The sequence below is a fragment of the Miscanthus floridulus genome, chromosome 6, assembly GCF_019320115.1.
Source record: "Miscanthus floridulus cultivar M001 chromosome 6, ASM1932011v1, whole genome shotgun sequence".
In the NCBI taxonomy this organism is placed as follows: Eukaryota; Viridiplantae; Streptophyta; class Magnoliopsida; order Poales; family Poaceae; genus Miscanthus; species Miscanthus floridulus.
This window is the reverse complement of record NC_089585.1, coordinates 97,788,871-97,805,887: the sequence shown is the minus strand read 5'-3', so window position 1 is coordinate 97,805,887 and position 17,017 is coordinate 97,788,871. Positions and strand designations below refer to the sequence as shown.

Genomic DNA, 17,017 nt, shown 5'->3' with positions numbered 1-17,017 from the left:
TAAGGTCGTCGTAGACCACTCCGAGGGTGGCGCTTAGGATACCGAGCTTGTCACTCTCTGCCTAAAGATTTCTCCTCACCTCGGCGAGATCCATAGCTAGCCCGGCAGAAATGCTCTTGGCCTCTAGCTTCTGGGTCATCGTGCTTTCGAACTTGGTATGGAGGGAGCTGACCTTCTGCTGCGTGTCGTCGCGCTCTTGGCAGGCCTGGTCACGCTCTTAGAAAGCCTAGTCATGCTCCTCAGGAGCCGCATCATGTTTTGAGCGGAGCCTCTCCGTGGTTTGGATTAGCTTGTCCCGCTCCTTGCACAGCCGAGCGACCGTCATGGCATCAAGGCTCGCCCTTTTCTCTAGGGCCGTGAGTTTCTCCGCGGCCCCTAGCTTCAGATCCATTTCCATCTCAACCTCGCCCAGAAGGTCAAGGATCCGCTAGCGGGTCTCGGTGTCCTTCTGGAGGAACTCATCCCGCTCCTTCCTAACCCTGGTGGCTTCTTCGTCATCCTTCCATGACCTCGCTGATAGGGCCTTGAATGCCTTCTCGGCCTCATTAGCATCTCGATGGGCCTCGGCCACCCATGATCGAAGATTGACCGCCTCCTCAGCAATGGGAGTCAACTCGACCACCCTCTGTTGGGCGGCAATGAGCTGAGCTATCACCTCCTCACATAGCCACGCCTCCTCAACGAGGTGGTCCTAGGCTTTCTTTAGTTGATGAAGGAATCATGATTTCCTTCGGCTGTGAGCTATAAGGGACCTACAGGGAGACGATGGTCAGGATACAAAAAGTATATAAAGGAAGAAAAGGGCAAGAAGTAGGACCAAAATATACCCGGGCGGAGGAACAACAATGTCGCGCAATCCGCCCGTTCCGTGGTCCAGGGCCTCGAGCATAAATGTGATCCCTACGTCAAGGCTCTCCTGCTCCATGCTCTCTAAGGCGTCATCAAGGGTGAAAAGCATCGACGCTGGATCCTGCAGATTAATCCACTAGAGCAGGGGCTCGCCCCACGTAGGCGAGCCGCTACCCACCGATGTCAGGGCCAGGGATAACTCCTCATCGGCTCCAAGCGCCGCTGACCCCTCTCACCATGATGTCCCTACTGGGACGCCCCCTCCAGCGATGGAAGGGGTCAACGGTGCAGACACCAACCTCTCACCCAGCACCACGACTCCCAAGGACCCCTCGGCCATGTCCCCATCCATCCGGCCCGCACCAGATGTCGTCGCTTGGGCTGCCGATGGCACGGGTCATGCCGGTGCCTCAGGCGACGTTGCGATTACGCTTGGCTGTGGCCCATCTATCATGGCCGCCGCCACCTCCACCTACATCAGTGGGGTCACGACCGGCTACGTCGCGCCTACCGCAGTCGGTGCCACGAGCGCGGTCGGCAGCCTCGCCCGCCCCGCCATCGGCAGCAGTATCGTGGCCATCACCGGCTGCTCCACGACCTCCGAAGGCGCCCCTTGAATGCTCGCATCCTCCCATCCTACCGAGGGTACAGGCGCCGCCAGCGGCGCCCAACCGTCCGGCGACGCGGTCACACTGGCGCCGCTCCTACCGCGGCGACAGCGTGGGGTGGCAGCTCATGGCTGTCCCTACACGCGCCACATGTGGTTCAGACGGAGCCGCGCAGGTGGCTGTGGGGGGCACCAATGGCTTCCGTCGTCGACGCCAGCGGCACCGGAGCAAGCTGTCGAGGGAGATCAACATTGCCTCGACTGGCAACGTCGCTACTTCTACTGTCGCACGCTGCTCCCATGAGTCTGATCCGCTCGTGGTGGCGCTGTGCGAGGGCGCTGCGCCTCCCATTTGGGTCGACCCGATGCTCGATGAGCTCGCTGCCTCGCTTGTCGTCAGTCGATCAGCGGGTGCTTCAGCGCTTGGGCGCTCGTCTACTCCGACTGCGGCCTCTCTGGAGGTTCAAGCATTGTTAGCGGACACCCATTCACCACCACGGATGGTTCAGCTCAGCTTCGCGGATACTGAGACGCCGGGGGTGGATGGTGATGATCGGCCACCTACGTCTATGCTGACTTCTCCTTCGTCCCTAGCCAGGGAGTTTGCTAGGCGCATCTCCGCCCCGTCGAAGACTCCTATCCTCAAGGCGCCACCCCGACATCGAACCTGTCGCTCTCCGTCGTCGGTCACCGTTCGTCGTAGCACACGTCTGGCGGCAAAGTGTGCCTCTCAGGCCCCTAACGCCGTCCTTTAAGTGCAGAAGGTGCTTGTGTCTAAGTGGGAACCCACCGCCTCATAGCCATCGGATAACCAGGTAGTGGCAGACTTTCAGCGATCTTTTCAGGGCCCGCTCGACTCCGCAAAAAGGGCCGCACTTCGCGCGCTTATGAAGTTTGACGTGGCGAGGTTCCCGTGTATGTTCGAAGAGGCTTGCTAGTCTCGTTGGCACCTGCTCAATTGGTTGCATAACTTTCATGTAATGTAATTTAAGTTAGGTTTATTTAGGTCATGTTGGCTTCTATCCTTCCACGGTAATCTATGGATTTTTTTAGGGATGTTGTAACCAGTCAAACTCTGCTTCTGTTTAATGAAATACGTGTCACAAGGACACGCTCGCGAAAAGAAAAGTGTTGCAGGGTCCACCATGCAGTCACGGCAGTGGAGGACATACGACCATTCTCCAGCTTCAAGGTGCACTTTGTGTTGCTTGTTCAGACCAAAGCAGGAAGATGATTGACATGTGGATGATGAAAGATTTTGGCATCTGGTCGATGAAGTATCATATATTGCTTGACAATTTATCAGCGGACACTACGCCATTGGTTGATAATCCAAAAGATGGACGGATTTTGCTCAACGCAGGTCGGTCATTGGGCTACTATAACCCTAAGACTACAGCGTCTGAGGCCCTGTTTGGTTGGGCTTTTGGCTTTGGCTTTTGGTCCCAAAAGCCAAAAGCCCAACCAAAGGGGCTGCATTTGGAGGCTGCTTTTTCAGAAGCAGCTGCTTTTCCGTAGTACATTTTTGAAAGCTGGTTTGACCCTGCTTTTGGCTTTTGGCTTTCTGCTTTTCAAAATTGGTGGAATAAAAAGCTATTCCATAGTTGTTTCAAGAGAGATAAAGATAGAAGGTATATTTTATACTTGTTTAACCAAACAGCTTTCAGTTTTTCTACAACTCATAGCCCACAGCAGCTTTTCCACAGCTCACAGCCCACAGCAGCTTTTTCCCACAGCCACAGCTCAACCAAACACACCCTGAGACCATCTACACCATGCGCATTGACACTCCGCCAGATGTGCATTTCTTTTCTATTGTCTGCCATGAAAGTTTAGTATGCCCATTATTACCCCTATAATTTGAAGGGTTTACGGGCCGTTCTTAAATAACTTGCATTTTGTTCAATGGAACCATTAAACTATTCTAGCAGAGCATTTCTACCATATTCTATATATGTACACATGTACATTGGTGTTTATGATCATGGAGCTTCAGCTGTAGATTGCTGAGCATCTATGTCGAGTGTAAAAGCTTAGTCCTTTCAGATTACTAGTAGATCCATTGTGAATCTAGCATGTCATCAAAGCTATCTTTTCTCTTTTTATTATACTTCAGATTTGCACAGCAAGAAACGGGCAATATTTTGGTAACTTTTAGTTCTGTATGTAGTCTTGTTTGGTTGACGTCGAGTGATGAGTCTCCTCACTTGTATTTATTCATCCGAACTAGACAGGTTTACCTTTTACTTTTAATTCATCTAAATTGAATAGGCTTGTAAACTGTCCAGTGACAAATTTCATCACATTTGCTTGTATTGCGTGGAGCAAAATATAACATGGTATCAAACATCTATCTACAATTTCATAGTTCAGAAATTTAAGCAAAACAAAATACCATCGCCGTTTTACAAGACAACGCATCAACCTAGGCAGTTGGCCACACGACCCACACCTTTCCAACGAACAGTGGACAGATACCAATACCATCGCTGTTTTACAGAACTTGACAACGAGTCCACATACATGAACTTGATAGCGAAATTAGCCCAGTGATGAAACAGGAAAGCAGCGACTCAAGTCGGTGAAGCGCGGCTAGCTGAGAAGAGATTCTACATGTATCTTTCACGATCAAACAGCTTCTGTAGTACAGCCTACAAAAAGCAAAACAACGATATCCATTAGCAGGAAGTTGTAACACGATGACAGTCACTGTATTACGGAAACGATATTAAAGAACAACAATGACAAACAGTAATAGAAGAAATCGCTAACGTCCAATCACATGGACAGTGACTCACAGGGCAGGTGGTGTTCAACTTGAGGAACTGAGCAAGCTCGCGGGAGGATATGAGGAGCTTAACAGGTCGGTATTCAAGCGCCTGGTTTCTCCCTCTATTGTCACCAAAACTGATCAGCTCTCGATCCAAAAGATGCTCAAAGGCCTGCGACAAACAAGTGTATAAGTTTTGAATATCTAATGTGATAGGAGGCCCACTGAATGTCGGTGATGGTAGTGCTTACCCTAAAACAAACAGTGCTTGCATATTTATCAGAAGTCTTATATGCGTCTTGTATGGATCTGTATTCTGACAAATAGTTCACCTCAGTTCACTTTTCTGTCCAACAAGGGGACTAGAGGAGGGAGGGGACAAGTCTCTACCTTTCATTATGCTGGTGAAGTTGTATGAGCTTTGCTCCTTATCTTCTAGTCTGTGCATGCACACAAGAATGTACAATTCCAAAATCGAGAGGTCTGCTTCAAAGTTTTCATTCCATTAAAATGTCATCACTACATTGCAATGTGATTTGCTAACACAGAATGACAGACGAGTAAGTTTGTGTGAAAACAAGCAAATCATGTTGGTCGCTATTGTGCTGTGCAGAAGAGAAATGGAGAGAATAGGTGGACAAAGAAAATCCACATCTTTTGCATTTAGTGAACACACACACACACACACTATAAAACTTAAGGCTAGCCAACAAAATATACCTTGTAGGCTGTCCATCTTGGGTTGCCTCTGCATGGAAGAAAGGGCCTTTAGGAAGCTTTCTATTGGCAGGAATCCAGATTCCATGTCCATATATGACACAGCTCTGAAACTGAAAGAATTGCTTGTAAATATTCAGCTGAGCTATATTGATGATTAATTATTGATGTTATGAAGAAAGAACCAAAAAGCTGCTGCAAACCTACAGAAATCTTAGAATGTTGCTTGTTGTTGCATCAGCATCCATGAGGTAGTTGAGACATCCTTTGAATTTCTTATCACTAAAAATGCTCTGCAGTGTATAGGATAAGAGAATTCTATTGTGCAATCTTTTGCAGCTGTGCTGCTTAATTTGTTCACCCTTCTGTTTTTCCACTATGGAACAAAAAAAATCCTAGGGAACTGATTGAAAAAAATACAATACAGATCTATTATGCTCTTGGCTAAATTCTACCATGTTTCCGTATCAGCAAGCAAACACTTTGGTTTCATTTAACAAGATTATATGTCATTAATAGCTAAGTATTCAACTAAGATGAGATAAAGGAAAAAGGTTAAACAAAATGCCCCATAACAGTCAGGTTTCAGAAAGGATACAGTAAGTCTTGAGTTATAATCGGTGATATACTTTGCTGGTAAACCTGAGTCTTTGGCCAGTATAAGCAAATGTTCCACCAACCTGCATTTTGTTAGTTAACAAAAGATGGCTTGGATAAGGGAATTCGAGAGCATTTCATGTTTTTTATCTAAAGGGTCTGGAGAAAGCATATACCGTTGTATATCATCCGGTGAAGGAGAAATAAATAAAATCTTCCTATGAGAGAACCGGGATCTAACCCTTTTCTCTAGGAGTTGATCTGCATCCTAAAAAATGAAATGCCACTGTTAAGAAAATATTATAATAAGTGATGCTACTGCAATATGACTACTTTATATGTTACTGCATGATCACTATTACATAATCAAGAGTGACATCTTTTTTTTTTTTTGAAAGACCAATCAAGAGTGACATCTGACAGAGACATACAAATCAAGTGGCATTCAACACAAAACGAGTTATATACAACTGACAGGCTTGAAGTTTATATTATTGGTAAATACAAGTAAATATGAAGGCTTAGTTCATACCAAGCGGCAACTCACACCAATGACAACAGCTTGTGATGTTAGAGACTGCATTGCATCAAGCAAGCTGTAAAGCAACCTCTGTTTACCCTGTAAAGAACATCATGAACATAAGTATTTTTCTCATGTCAAAACTGACCATAGCAATAGTCATGTTATGCCATTAGCCATATGTGCCATGAACAATGGTTTTATTGAAATTTAGGTTGCTGACATAGATGAAAAAGGGAATGAAACAAACTCAGTTTAGTTAAAGCATAAAAGGCAGCTATTTATCTCGACCTGAGCAAAGAGGTCAAACTCTTCTAGAACAAATAGGATTGTTTTGTGAGCTAGTCCGCACTCCCTGCAGAAGAGAATATAAAAATGTCTTTAAAAACTGATGAACTACTACCTCCATTCTCTTTTATAAGGCGCACAAGTATATCAAGATTCAAACTTCAAAACCTTTGACCAATATAATTTGACTAACACTTTTTAATTATGATAACACAAACTTGATATGGATAGATTTGTAACTAAATCTACTATCCAATTATAATAAGTTTATAAGTATAAACAATATAAAATAAAATAAATAGATGGTCAAAGTATAATTTAGGAGACCGTGTCATGTCAAGCTGTGCCTTATAAAATAAAATGGAGAGAGTAAAGACTATGGCTCAATATACAAATATCCATTATCGCATTATTTCAGTAAAAGCTTACCGTAACATGTCAATCATGAACTCAGTGTTGTCATCTGAAGAAGCCTAAAAGAGAAGAGATCAGAGCTGCCTATCTACAATGAAATTTCCTACAAAAATAGAGAGAATAATAACTAGGCAGGAAATGTACCATTTTTGAAAATGATAACTGATGCTCCAAACAAAGCTGCCTGGCAATTTCCTACAAAAAGGAGAAACTATTAGCATGCTAGGGACTTACAGACTTATTCACAAGAAAGAGGTTCACAATGGACTCAGTTTGTTAAGGAAAAGACTTAGAATTCGGAAAGGCATAAGGCAAGGTTGGAAGACAGGAAGAGTATGTCGGCAACAGAAATTAAACCAACTATAAAATGTGTTATAGCTTCCAAAAATGCTAACCTTCATAGCACAGTTGTCGTCATTATGTAGCATCCCATTTAGTCTGATCTGAAAAGGTGTCCCGCGATTATCCACAGTGCAAATAACAAAGTCCCCACAGGAGTACCAAATAATAATAGGACACACCAACTTTTTTATAATTCTGGTAATAATGCATTTGATTATGATGCTTAAGAACCACACTTTGTACCGAAGGGCATTCTGTCTTCGACCATTCCTAGTCTCTTCTTTCCCTAAAACCTTGATCAAAGTGGTCTTTCTAATAGCATGAAAAATTGAAATGTCGTCACTGACATGAGGGGAACTAGTCTTCACTTATGCACAACAAGCTGTTCTAGCCCAGTGCGAACACTACATCACTCAGTAACACATGATACTACTTTCGCGACAGAAGTTTGTCTGTGAGGTTTAAGTGAGTCATCATTTGTCATTTGCATAATCAATGGGCACATATTCTAGTGATACTTGAACTGAACTGAATGCTGCATCGCACCCATACTGTCGGGTATCGATATTAGGGATGCCCAAAGCAAGGAAGTTAGCGCCCACGCTGACTTCCCCGGATGGCTCGAGACGTATTAAAAGGTCTCGCCCGACCCCAAGGCCGCGGGCTCCGTCTCGCCCGACCCTAAGGACACGGGTTTCGTCTCGCCCAAGGCCGCGGGCTCCGTCTCGGCCGACCCCTTGGGTGCAGGCTCCGTCTCGCCCGACCCCAACGCCGCGGGCTCGTCTCGTCCGACCTCGAGGCCGCGAGCTACGTCTCGCCCGACCCCAAGGACACGGGTTCTGTCTCGCCCAAGGCCGCGGTCTCCGTCTCGCCCGCCTCGAGGACGCGGGTTCCGCCTTGTCCGACGGGGACCCATACCGTCGCCAACCACTCCAGGTCCAAGTGTATGGACCTGGGTCAAAACTCTAACGCCAGGGAAGAGGCTGGCACGCCTCAATGTAACCCGTGGTCATGACGGGCCATACCTGGAGATTCATATCAAGAACAGTGTCAGGCGTGCCGGTGCTATTCTGCCTAATCCTCGTACGGACGCTGACAGGAGCGTCAGTTCACCACGACGTCGGCCGGGACGGAGTGGAACACCATGACCGGCAGATGACGCCTGCGCATGACGCCAGTGACGAACAGGGCCGCGACATAGAGCCATCCCTGTTGACATCTACAGAATCGGCGGGACCCGCATAAAGGAGAAGAAGGTCCCGGCAACGCTGGAAGCCTTCTTCTCTCTCGTTCTTCTCATTTTCCTACTCTGTAACCTGCGCTTTCCCTTCGCCTATAAAAGGGGAAGCAGAGCGCCCCATGAAAGGAGAGAGATCTTGACACTAGAGCACGACACGAGCACACGGCTAAGCGGCAAGCGAGCTCTCAGCACCCGTTCACTCCTCTAACTCTCTCGCCTGTTTGTAACCCCTACTGCAAATCAAGTGCCGGTAACACGAGCAGCAGCGAACAGGAAGTAAGGATGTTCCGCCCGAGCCAACATAAACCCTTCTGTCCTCCGAGCACATCATCCGAGCCAGACGCGCAAATACAAATTTACTCGCCAGTGGTCCAAAAACACCGACAGTTGGCGCGCCAGGTAGGGGCTTTTTGTGCGTCTCGACGTCCACATCTGGCCTCGGATGGCTAGTCACGGCGTCAGCTAGGTCCCGGGCGAGCACGTGCGCTTCGGGAACCTGTACTTCATCGTTACGATGGAGGGAGAGTTGGCGCAGGTTCCCGCCGCTGTCTAGCCTCTCCACTCCGTCGGCCTCGACGGGATCAATGAGGCGCTTGAGGAGTTGCAGCTGCACGCACCGGAGGCCCGCGCCCCCGGGAGCGATCAGCTCCTTGGCTTCGATTACGGGAGGCTAGAGCGCCAGCTCGGCGCCTTTCTGGGGCCCCAACCGTCCCGGGAGGACCTACGCCGCCTCACCTTCTCGTTCGCCAACGTCAAGACGTAGCTTGCCGGAGGAGAACCGCTCTCCCTGGAATATCTCATCCTTGATGCGTTGCGCGACCTCGCTGTCACGAAGCAGCCCCTGGGCGAGCGTCGTCCAGACGAGCTGCGCGCCGAGCGTCATCCCGTACAGCGGGAGGACGCGCGCCATCAGCGGCGCCACCCTCCTCGCGTGATCACCCCCGATGACGCCGGCCCCGCGGAGGCCGTGGGTCTTCTGAAACGCGATGGCCTCGAGGAGGTCGCGCATCCTCTTCTCCTTGACGGGTGGCCCCCACGGCCATGACGGTGGTACCTCTTCGATTAGGCGCCCGGAAAAGACCGGCAAGGGAGCGGCAGGGTCGTTCTTCAGGTAGAACCAATGCAAGTGCCACCCCTTGTTGGATCTGGAGAGCTGGCAGGGCATGTACTCGGCCGCCCGCAGCCCCCGGAGGTGGATGCCCGCGCATCCCATCGGCACCGGGGTCTCCCGGCCTCTCTCCTTCTTGATCAAGGAGATGGAGAAGAAATATCTCCAAAGCTCGAAGCGGGGCTCGATCCCCAGGCACCCTTCGCACATCGCGATGAAGGCCGCGATGTGCTGGATCCCGTTGGGGTTCAAGTGCTGCAGCTCGATCTAGTAGTGGCGCAGTAGACCCCGAAAGAACGGGTGGGGAGGCATCGCGAGTCCGCGCTCGTGGAAAAGCGCGAAGGAGATGGCGTAGCCGTCGTGCGGCGCCAGCGCATCCTCATGGCCGGGCACAAGCCCCTCCGCCGCATCGGTCCTCCCGCGGAGATGACCACGCTTGACGAGGCCCTGGAGGATGGAGGCGGCTGCGGAGAAGCAAAGGTGGCGGAGGAGAAGCGGAAGCTACAGATCTAGGGCTCCGGCGGCGAATTAGCAAGCACGGCAGAAACGAACGGCGGCGGCGGAGAAACGAAGAAGGTAAGGTTGTAGTTTTGGTGTGCAGAAACGTGCAGGGGGAGACCGCTATTTATAGGACGGAGCGGGGCGAGAAGGCGAACCGTCCGCCTAGGTTCACGCGCCCGCTGCGCCGCGTCACGCCACCTCCCTCCGAAGATCGTGCGCACGCTATCTCTTGCCGCGCCCTCGAAAGGACATGCCGGATGACGGTTCGCCCGATCGATGGGCCAAGAACCGTCGTAGGTAAGGAGGAATACAGAGCTGAAAACGCTCCTACAGCCCATTCAGGACCAGGAGTTCGAAGGCTGGCCTGCCGACGGGTTCATAGCTGCTCCGGGGCACCCTTAGAGCGAGGGGTGGAAATGGATGGGCCCACTAGCGGCCAGTACCCGGGCGCACGAGCGCCGCGGGCATCCCGGCCCACGTTCGAGTCTTGGTCGGTTCTCAGTCTATGGTTTTTCCTCGAAGAAAGGCAACGAGCCCTTGGGACCGGCCAAACGGACCCAAGAACTATATGGATTGGCCGCCAAGAGTCTGGAGTCGGTCACCAGTACGACAGCGGACCGATTGGATCCTAGGGGACCGGAATCAAAAAAAATCTTTCCAATCTCCCAAATCCTACGGTTACATGCCTCCAAGAAGACCGATCACGACAAAAGGGAATCGTCGTCCTACCAGGACACGTCGCGGGCTAAAAAAAGAAGGCCAAGGCCCTCAGAGTCCTCCTGTCCGAAAAAAGCCTCCAAAGGAGTATTCTACTCCTCCGCAGGCTCGGGGGCTATGTCGGGTATCGATATTAGGGATACCCAAAGTAAGGAAATTAGCGCCCACGCTGACTTCTCCGGATGGCTCGAGATGTATTAAAAGGTCTTGCCCGACCCCAAGGCCGCGGGCTCCTTCTCACCCGACCATGAGGCCGCGGGCTCCGTCTCGCCCGACCCCCTGGACGCGGGCTCCGTCTCACCCGACCCCAAGGACGCGGGTCCCGCATGAAAGAGAAGGACCCAGCAACCCTGGAAGCCTTCTCTCTCGTTCTTCTCCTTTTTCTCCTCTGTAACCCGCGCTTTCCCTTCACCTATAAAAGGGGAAGCAGGACGCCCCATGAAAGAAGAGAGACCTTGACACAAGAGCACAACACGAGCACACGGCTGAGCGACAAGCGAGCTCTCAGCACCCATTCACTCCTTCCACCAGAGACTTGGGATCTTCTCCCTCTCTCGCCTGTTTGTAACCCCTACTGCAAACCAAGTGCCAGTAACACGAGCAGCAGCGAACTGGACGTAGGGACGTTCCGCCCGAACCAGTATAAACCCTTGTGTCCTCCGAGCACACCATCCGAGCCAGACGCGCAAATACAAATTTACTCGCTGGTGGTCCAAAACCACCGACACATACCACAGAAATCGCATCAGGGTGCTCCTTCTTCAGATCGTCAAGAACCATGTCCACCACCTGCAAAAACATGAACTCTCAAACGGAAAGTAAACTACAGTTCCACACTGCACTGCAGAGTGCAAATGTGCAATTGCCAATATGCATATTTCATCAAACAGCATGGCTGCGCTGCAGCAAGCAGTAAAGGATACGGAACCAGTTGAGGGACCTCACCGCTGCTTTTCCACACCCACGGGGACCGAGGAGGAGGACAGAGTTATTGCAGGCCTCTGAGAAGGAGCTGGCGACAAGGTACTTCAGCTTGCTGCCCAGCACAAAAGGAGGCAGATTAGCAAAATGTTTCCAGCAAGCCATGCAGGCGGAATGGGTACCGATTCGGCTCACCTGTAATTGGTGTCCGAGGAGGACCTGAGGGCAGAGTGGACGAAGGCTGGGTCGCAGAGCTGGCCCCGAAGCACAGCCTGTGCTTGGCTCGGCATGGACACCGCCACCACCATAGTGGCAGATGATTTGTGTCTAGGGCGGGCCTAGGATTTTGAAGTTGGGAATTCAAAATGTGAAGGGCTGTTTGGATTTTTTTTATATATAGAGTCTAAAGCCTAATATTTAGCATGTATTATAACATAAGAGTAAATGTAAAATATATAGCAGATATATAACACATAATTGAGCACACATTCATAGAATTGAGCAAAAAAATTTGTAGTACCACTAGTAAATGTATAATATATAGCAGATATAGCACATGATTGAGCACACATTCATAGAATTGAGCTGAAAACCAGTAGTACCACTTCTCTTCGCCTTTATGTTTGAGATCTAAAATCAAATCGGTGATTCTAGCTCCAATTTCATTCGCAAGAACAAATCCTTAACCAATAATAATGAATCACACACCAATTTCCCGTATTATTCGCAAGAACAAATCGTTAACCAATAATAATGAATCACACACCAATTTCCCATATACACAGTCCCTAAGCCCAAATTTACAGTCCAGTGCTCACTGTCCAGACCCTAGGGTATACGATTTGGGAGAGCTCAGAACTTCAAAAGAACACTCACCGGTCCAGGGGAGCTGGCGCGCTGCTCTGCAGCTTGGCGCACCCGGCGGCGCGCAGCCTGCTCGGTCAGTACCTCAGCAGCTCAGTCACGCGGGGCGCGGCGCAGCGCCGCAGTGGGGGTGCCACAGAGGCTCGGCGACGGCGACCAGCGCCAGGCCCAGGCGGGGCGGCGGCCGGCGGGGTGCCGGCGCTCGGGCGGCTCGGCCTCGGCGCTCGGGGGCGGCGGCGCTCGCGGTCGTGGAGTCCGCCGTGGCGCCGTCCGCCTCACGGTCGAATGCCGCGGCCTCGGGGACTCGGGGGCGGGGCAGGTCTCGCGCTGGGCTCGGGAGGCAGGGAGAAGGGATTTTGGATCGGGAGATCGGGAGGGAGAAGCAGAAGCCGGCCGACGGGAGCAGCCGGAGGAGAGCGATGCGCGGGCGCGGCGCGGCAGAGGAGAAATATTGTGCTATTGGGCCGGGCCATCGGGGTAAAGGAGGGAGAGAGCGTAGAGATAGGCCTCGCCTTTTCTTTTTGTGCGGTGCGCTCGGATGGGCTGGGTTACTGGATCTCGCGGAAGGTACTGGACGAGGCCGCAGCTTACGGTGGATTGTAGAGGCCCCGGCTATTGGGTAGTCCGGTACCGACTGCCACAGCCCATACTATACACCTCCTGACTGTGTAGTCCGTGCGACGGTGCGAGCGGCTTGTAGTATTTTGGCAAGAAAAAAAAAACTGAAGACTGAAGTAGAGGGGTCGGAACGCAACACGACAGGCGAGGTTATCGTGCAGGATGCCTGAGATGACAGCGACGAGGGCTTTGCATCTTCGCAGGCAACGAGGAACTGAAAGCCGGTCGGCAGCAGGGCATGTCACAACTCACAAGCAGCAGGAGATGCAGGCAGAGCAGACGGAAAGATTGATCATATGCGCTTGGATTACTACTAGTATACAAATTCCAATACAATGGTTAGTTTGAAATGCATGAATTTTGACAGAATTTATAAGAAATTTTATAAGAATTATTTTAATTTCACGGGAAAAACACGGACAGAAAAATAAAAGTTCCCGTATTCCAAACAGGCATAAACATACTCCTACATCTCGCTTGTAAGGGTTCAAATATTTTTAAATTCATATCTTTGAATACATTTATTATAAAAATATACTATTTGGTTAATGATACCGATATTTATTACACATAAAAAAACATAACTATTTTTATAATTATTTGGTTAAATTTAAAGATTTGATTTTCAACCAACCAGAGGTGCAATTATTTTGGGAAGACGTGTATAATGCATCGGGAGGTTCTAACTTTTTCTGTTCTTTTCACGGCACACTGCTCCTATTACTATGAGAGACAGCCTACAGGATCGACATTCATAGTACTCCTACATGAGACATTCTGATTTGGTGCTTCTGCTCTACTGACATGTACAGTACCAGTAGGAGTAGCAGCCTAGTAGGTGTAGTATAGTCGGCTAGTGGCAGTAGGCTGTAGCTACTGGGTCCGTCGTGACAGAATCAAATGGACGTTGTCGATCGGTGGTTAGTTCAACCATTCTACGTGGCCTCCGTTCCAACGAAAAAAAGGCGAGGCGCCACCAGCCCACCAGCCGCCGCGGTCGTGGAACGGACGCTGCGAGCCTGCGAGTGCGAGCACATGGCGTGCACGCCGACCGAAAACCGCAAGGAAGAAAGGCTCTCCCTGTCTCCCAGTCCCAGAGTGCGCGCGCGGGGGCTCTCACTGGCGGGGGCCCGACGCCGCACGCGCCGCTCGTGTGTCGCGCCGCGGCCTCGCTGCGGCCTGCCCCGCCGTGTCGACTGTCGATGCCGGATTTCTGATTGGGTGGTCAAGCTTTGAGTGCTCAATGATGGACTTCGTTACCAGCTTCGGTGTTTTAGGGCAGGTCTCCATCTTCTTTTGAGAAAATTCCCTAGACAAACAATTAGCATCGTAGAAGAGAGGAATTTGACGAACAGTGTTGTATTGCATCTCTGAAGAGTTTAAATACATGTTACAGCCGTGTGCACTAGGAGCGCGCGAACGGGGTCGTCGGCGATGTCGTGACCATCACACGCGACATCTAACTAACACAGTCAAACCTGTAGAGGCTCACAACGTCGTCGGAACGGCACACAGACCGAAGCGGACAGCCTGGAATGTTGAAGTCGGCAGGCCCTTGGTCATCACAGCGGCATATTGCTCGCCAGTATGCGTTTGAACAATGCAGAGATCACCCTGCCGCTCGGATGAAGTGGATGTCCAGCCCGATGTGCTTAGTCCTTTTGTGGTGCATCGGGTTCGCCGACATATATACAACAGAGACCTTGTCATGTTAGGTGACGATGGCCTTGGTGATGCCACAATTGAGTTCACTAAGAAGCTGACGAAGCCAGATAGACTCAGCAGCAGGGTTGGCGACGACGCGATATTCGGCCTCCACGCTTGAACGGGGGACCGTGGGCTGTGGCTTGGAGGACCAGGAGACCAGCGCATCTCCCAGGAACACGCAAAAGCTCGACGTTGAGCGCCTGGTGTCCGGGAACCCCGCCTAATCAGCGTAATAGAGAGGTCTGCATAAATTTGGATCAAATTGGATTTAAATTGGTGATTTTGGGTTGAATCAGGAAAAATCAACCTAGGGGTTTGGGCTATGACCGTACGAGGTCTGGCAAAACCAGCCTAGGCCAATTTTAGATGGGTGGTTGGTCGAGGCTAGAGAAATCGGCCTGAGGTGGCTCTGGCAAGGCGATTTTCGATGGGTGGTTGGTCGAGGCTGGAGAAACCGCCCTGAGGCGGCTCTGGCTATTTACGAATCCAATTTGATGGGAACTCATCCGATTTCGTGAGAAACTTATAGATTGCGTGTGGAATAAGTTTCTTATTGGGATAAGACCACCCATCTATATTATATATGCGAGAATCACGGTCGATATGCACACAATCGATTAAAAATCAATATACTTTACCCTCTTCTTCACCCTTAAGCTTTTCCATCCCATTGTTTTCTAGCGCACCTCTAGACGGGATTTGTCGGCATATTCTAGGTGGCCCTACTGACCATAGGACAACCTTGTTGTTATTCTCCCTATGGTTTTTTTCAAGGAGGTGTCCGTAGGTCTTTCGGACAAAGAACATGCGTTAAATTGGCCTCGCCAACCCCTGTTGGCCTCGCTGTGTAGACCCCCTTCGTTGCTTGTCTCAGTCGAGTGCGACCTTGGATGATCAAACTCTTACCAATATACTCCATCCGATCCATTTTATCTGGCGCGAGTTAGAATGACACGGTCTCCTAGATTACACTTTAACCATTCATTTGCTTCATATTATATTATTTATGCTTATAAACTTATAATCATTGGATAGTATAATTCCTTACAAATCTAATCATATAAAGTTTATATTATAATTGTTAAAATTTATTAGCTTAATTATTGATCAAAGTTTTTAAAGTTTGAATCTTGATATGCATGTACGCCAGATAAAATAGACCGGAGGAAGTATATGTTACCGGAATCCGCATCAAATGTTCCACAACTTAGTTGGGAAGGCACGGGGTAGGGTATGAATGCGTGTTGGTGCCATGATGGATCAACCAGTGGCTGTTAGCGTAGAGAGGACAATCTTAGCCAAACAAATAAACAAAACTATTTAAAATAAAGTAAAAAATAAATGAATGTAAAAAGCTATTTATGCAGGCCACTTTAGCTGGATGTTTGTAGAGTTTAATAGTTGTATATGGATATGGATGCATCCTTAGTTGATGCAGTATACTTCATCCGTCTAAAAACAAATGGGACCTGCTGCTTATAAACAGCTCATAAAAAAGAAAGACGATTTTGTTGATTCCAAGTGAGAACTTGTGAGGAAAAGGAATCCTATTCGCGCTCGCATGCATGTCTGCCGACACGAAACCAATGCAATCTGGCAAAAGAAAGGGTGACATGTTCCCGTGGCCGGACAGGAAGTACACATATATTCGGAGCAGGGTCCTTTTGCCGCAAAAAAGCAGCTGCGTTTCGTGCTTGACTCCTCGGCGCCGGCCGTCGTCCCGTCCGAAAGCGGCCATCATTCTGGCACACACAAACTGGCCACTGGGCAAACACGCGGCACGCCAGCACTACCGGCGTTTTGCGAGCACACTCGGGCACAAGGCACAAGCCACCAAGCAAATAGTCTTCCTAGGAAGGGCTCCGCCGCTAACGAAGCTTAGACATTTAGCCGAAGCTTCTTCTGTCCGCAGATGATGGGAACTCCTCGCCCGTCTCACCTAATGGTGTAGCATGTGGTGATGTGCGCCGTGCTCGTGTGAGTTGCGAGGCACATGCGGGCCGGGCAAGTGCTGTAGAATCCTAGGATCCATCTCTCCTTTTTTTTTTTGAAACAATAGGATCCATCTCTTCGTGAGTATAAGAGTATTGATTTGCTCCACTGCTAGATCACACATGTATAATCTACTTTTTCTTCGAGGGGAATAGGGTTATATTAATTCGACATAGTACGTGCCCAAGTTTGCACGTAAAAATCTAAAATAAAAAGAGATCTGCTCCGGTACTTTTTTTTTTCAA

The 17,017-nt window shown here is 49.7% G+C and overlaps 1 protein-coding gene across 4 annotated transcripts; it reads right to left on the bottom strand.

Annotated features, from left to right (window-relative positions):
• Positions 1-3,786: 3,786 nt before the first annotated feature.
• Positions 3,787-12,882, bottom strand: LOC136458734 (origin of replication complex subunit 4-like). Of its 4 annotated transcripts, none has more exons than XR_010760045.1 (17): positions 12,468-12,882; positions 11,787-11,929; positions 11,616-11,706; positions 11,403-11,459; positions 7,158-7,205; positions 6,907-6,957; positions 6,778-6,821; positions 6,352-6,415; positions 6,073-6,159; positions 5,717-5,808; positions 5,542-5,623; positions 5,151-5,236; positions 4,947-5,056; positions 4,617-4,712; positions 4,478-4,535; positions 4,255-4,398; positions 3,787-4,107 (listed from the first exon to the last, which is right to left on the bottom strand). XR_010760045.1 is itself a non-coding variant. In XM_066458662.1 (17 exons), exons 2-17 carry the CDS (start codon positions 11,897-11,899, stop codon positions 4,066-4,068), a joined length of 1,272 nt encoding a protein of 423 aa, XP_066314759.1. In that variant the 5' UTR covers positions 11,900-11,929; positions 12,468-12,882; the 3' UTR covers positions 3,787-4,065. The 4 variants fall into 4 exon arrangements, 2 of the variants coding, with proteins under 2 accessions (XP_066314759.1, XP_066314760.1); XR_010760046.1 differs by having other exon boundaries at positions 4,617-4,709; XM_066458662.1 differs by having other exon boundaries at positions 4,478-4,542.
• Between the last annotated feature and the right edge of the window lie 4,135 nt (positions 12,883-17,017).